General features: G+C 36.0%; 1 protein-coding gene across 1 annotated transcript; it reads right to left on the bottom strand.

The window, feature by feature from the left end:
- Positions 1-513: 513 nt before the first annotated feature.
- LOC110034127 (coatomer subunit beta-1-like) lies at positions 514-960 on the bottom strand. The gene has a single exon (XM_020738411.1). It carries the CDS (start codon positions 958-960, stop codon positions 514-516), a length of 447 nt encoding a protein of 148 aa, XP_020594070.1.
- Between the last annotated feature and the right edge of the window lie 707 nt (positions 961-1,667).

The following is a 1,667-nucleotide window of genomic DNA, read 5'->3' as shown; positions in this document are numbered from 1 at the left end:
TCTTTATGCCTAGACCAAAGGATAAAGAATAGGTATGCTCCTATTTGGCACAATACAAATTAAATTGATTCATTTTATCCATTCACTATAATTTCTTGACAAGGAGAAGGATGTCTTCTTATATATTGAATATCACGTTAAAAACTTCATTAGTATATTTAGTTATTTAATAGTTATTAAAATTACATATTTATTTCAATTGCCTATTTATGACAGATAAGAAAATTGAATTTCGTTATTACGATTAAAGTATTTCTTTTCTAAAATCTTAGTTCATAGTTCTAATATTACTCCCTGTGGGATCGATATCTAGGACTCCATTAGAGCCCTATATTACTTGAGCGATACATATACTTGCGTTGATAAGTGTGACTTTACAATTATTGAATATTTATTACATCCATATTTATCGAATCTATAATTGTTATTAAGTTTTGGTACAACTGCTGATGAATTAAATCTTTTAGCAGCATTATTAAATACTTATATTTTTAAGCATATATAAAGTCGCGGTCATGTGGTGCCTCTGATGTACTCGTTAGGATGTTGCAAGTTGTTCCACAGGTTCTGACAGATGAGGATAGTCTCTGGTAGGGCGCAGCCGTTGGTGTCAGTTTTGTTGATTATCTGGAGTTCAAGGAGTTTCTGGATCGTGTGGTTCTCAAAAGAAAGTAAATAACAAACGATTGTGATGAAAAGCTGCAGAAGGCCCTTGTTGTTAAGAAGAAGCATGATAGCCCTTTCATGGCATCGATCTGGTGGCAACGTCGTTTCCCTCAAGTGCCAGCTTGATCTCGTTTGCCATTTTTGGGGTGCCCTTGTCAGAGTGGACGAGGAGAGTGGATGACCTCTCCATCCTATTACGTGTGGAACTTCCTCAATGGTTTCAGGTAGGAGCGAGCAGAAGGAGGAAGATGGAGTTGCATTTGTCTCCGTACGCCGCAATCCCGTGTTTGACATCCCAGCTTACACCAATTGTGACTGTATCGCACTATCTCGAGAGTTCCTCCACATTGCCGATGAGAGTTTTGGAATTCGGTGAGAGAAGAAGAAATTTTTTTTGTTTCAAATACAAAAATAAGTGCCCTTCCCTTCCCTCACAGAGGATGGTAGGAAGAGAGTTCTATAATTTTCAAAGGAAGACTGGTGGCTAGTGTACGGAATTAGTCTCTGATACCATGTTGAAAGTTTTGAGAAAAAAAAGCTAAATCCTGAATAAGCTTGATGCCTTTTCTCTTTGCTTTCATTTCATTAAATAATAATCTTACAATCAATTTTAAGTACAAAATAAACTGCATAATCTATTTTAGGTAACTTAATAATACATATTCGTAATCCAAATATTCAGCTGAGAGAGAAAAAAATCAAAATAAATATATTCAAAATAAGGAAGCTCTTAATTATAGAAAACTCCTCATTTAGTTGTCTGATATCCGTCTTTCTTGATTGACTTCCCAGCTCCAATTGGTCAGGAAGCATCAATTTCCCAACAAGAAACTTTGTTATGACAAAAAATCCTCAAGCAGTGAGTGCTAAAGCTGAAAGTGTCAAAACCAAGAATGCTGAAGCAAAGAATTTTGAAGCCTGAGTGTGCTAAAGTCTAAGAGTGCCAATGCCTAAGAGTGTCGAAGCTTGAGAGTGCCAAATACAAAAAATATGTCGAAGCC

The sequence above is a fragment of the Phalaenopsis equestris genome, unplaced genomic scaffold (genome assembly GCF_001263595.1).
Source record: "Phalaenopsis equestris unplaced genomic scaffold, ASM126359v1 Scaffold001351, whole genome shotgun sequence".
Classification (NCBI taxonomy): Eukaryota; Viridiplantae; Streptophyta; class Magnoliopsida; order Asparagales; family Orchidaceae; genus Phalaenopsis; species Phalaenopsis equestris.
Note: the sequence above shows the minus strand (reverse complement) of the source record. Positions and strands in the feature narration are given on the sequence as shown.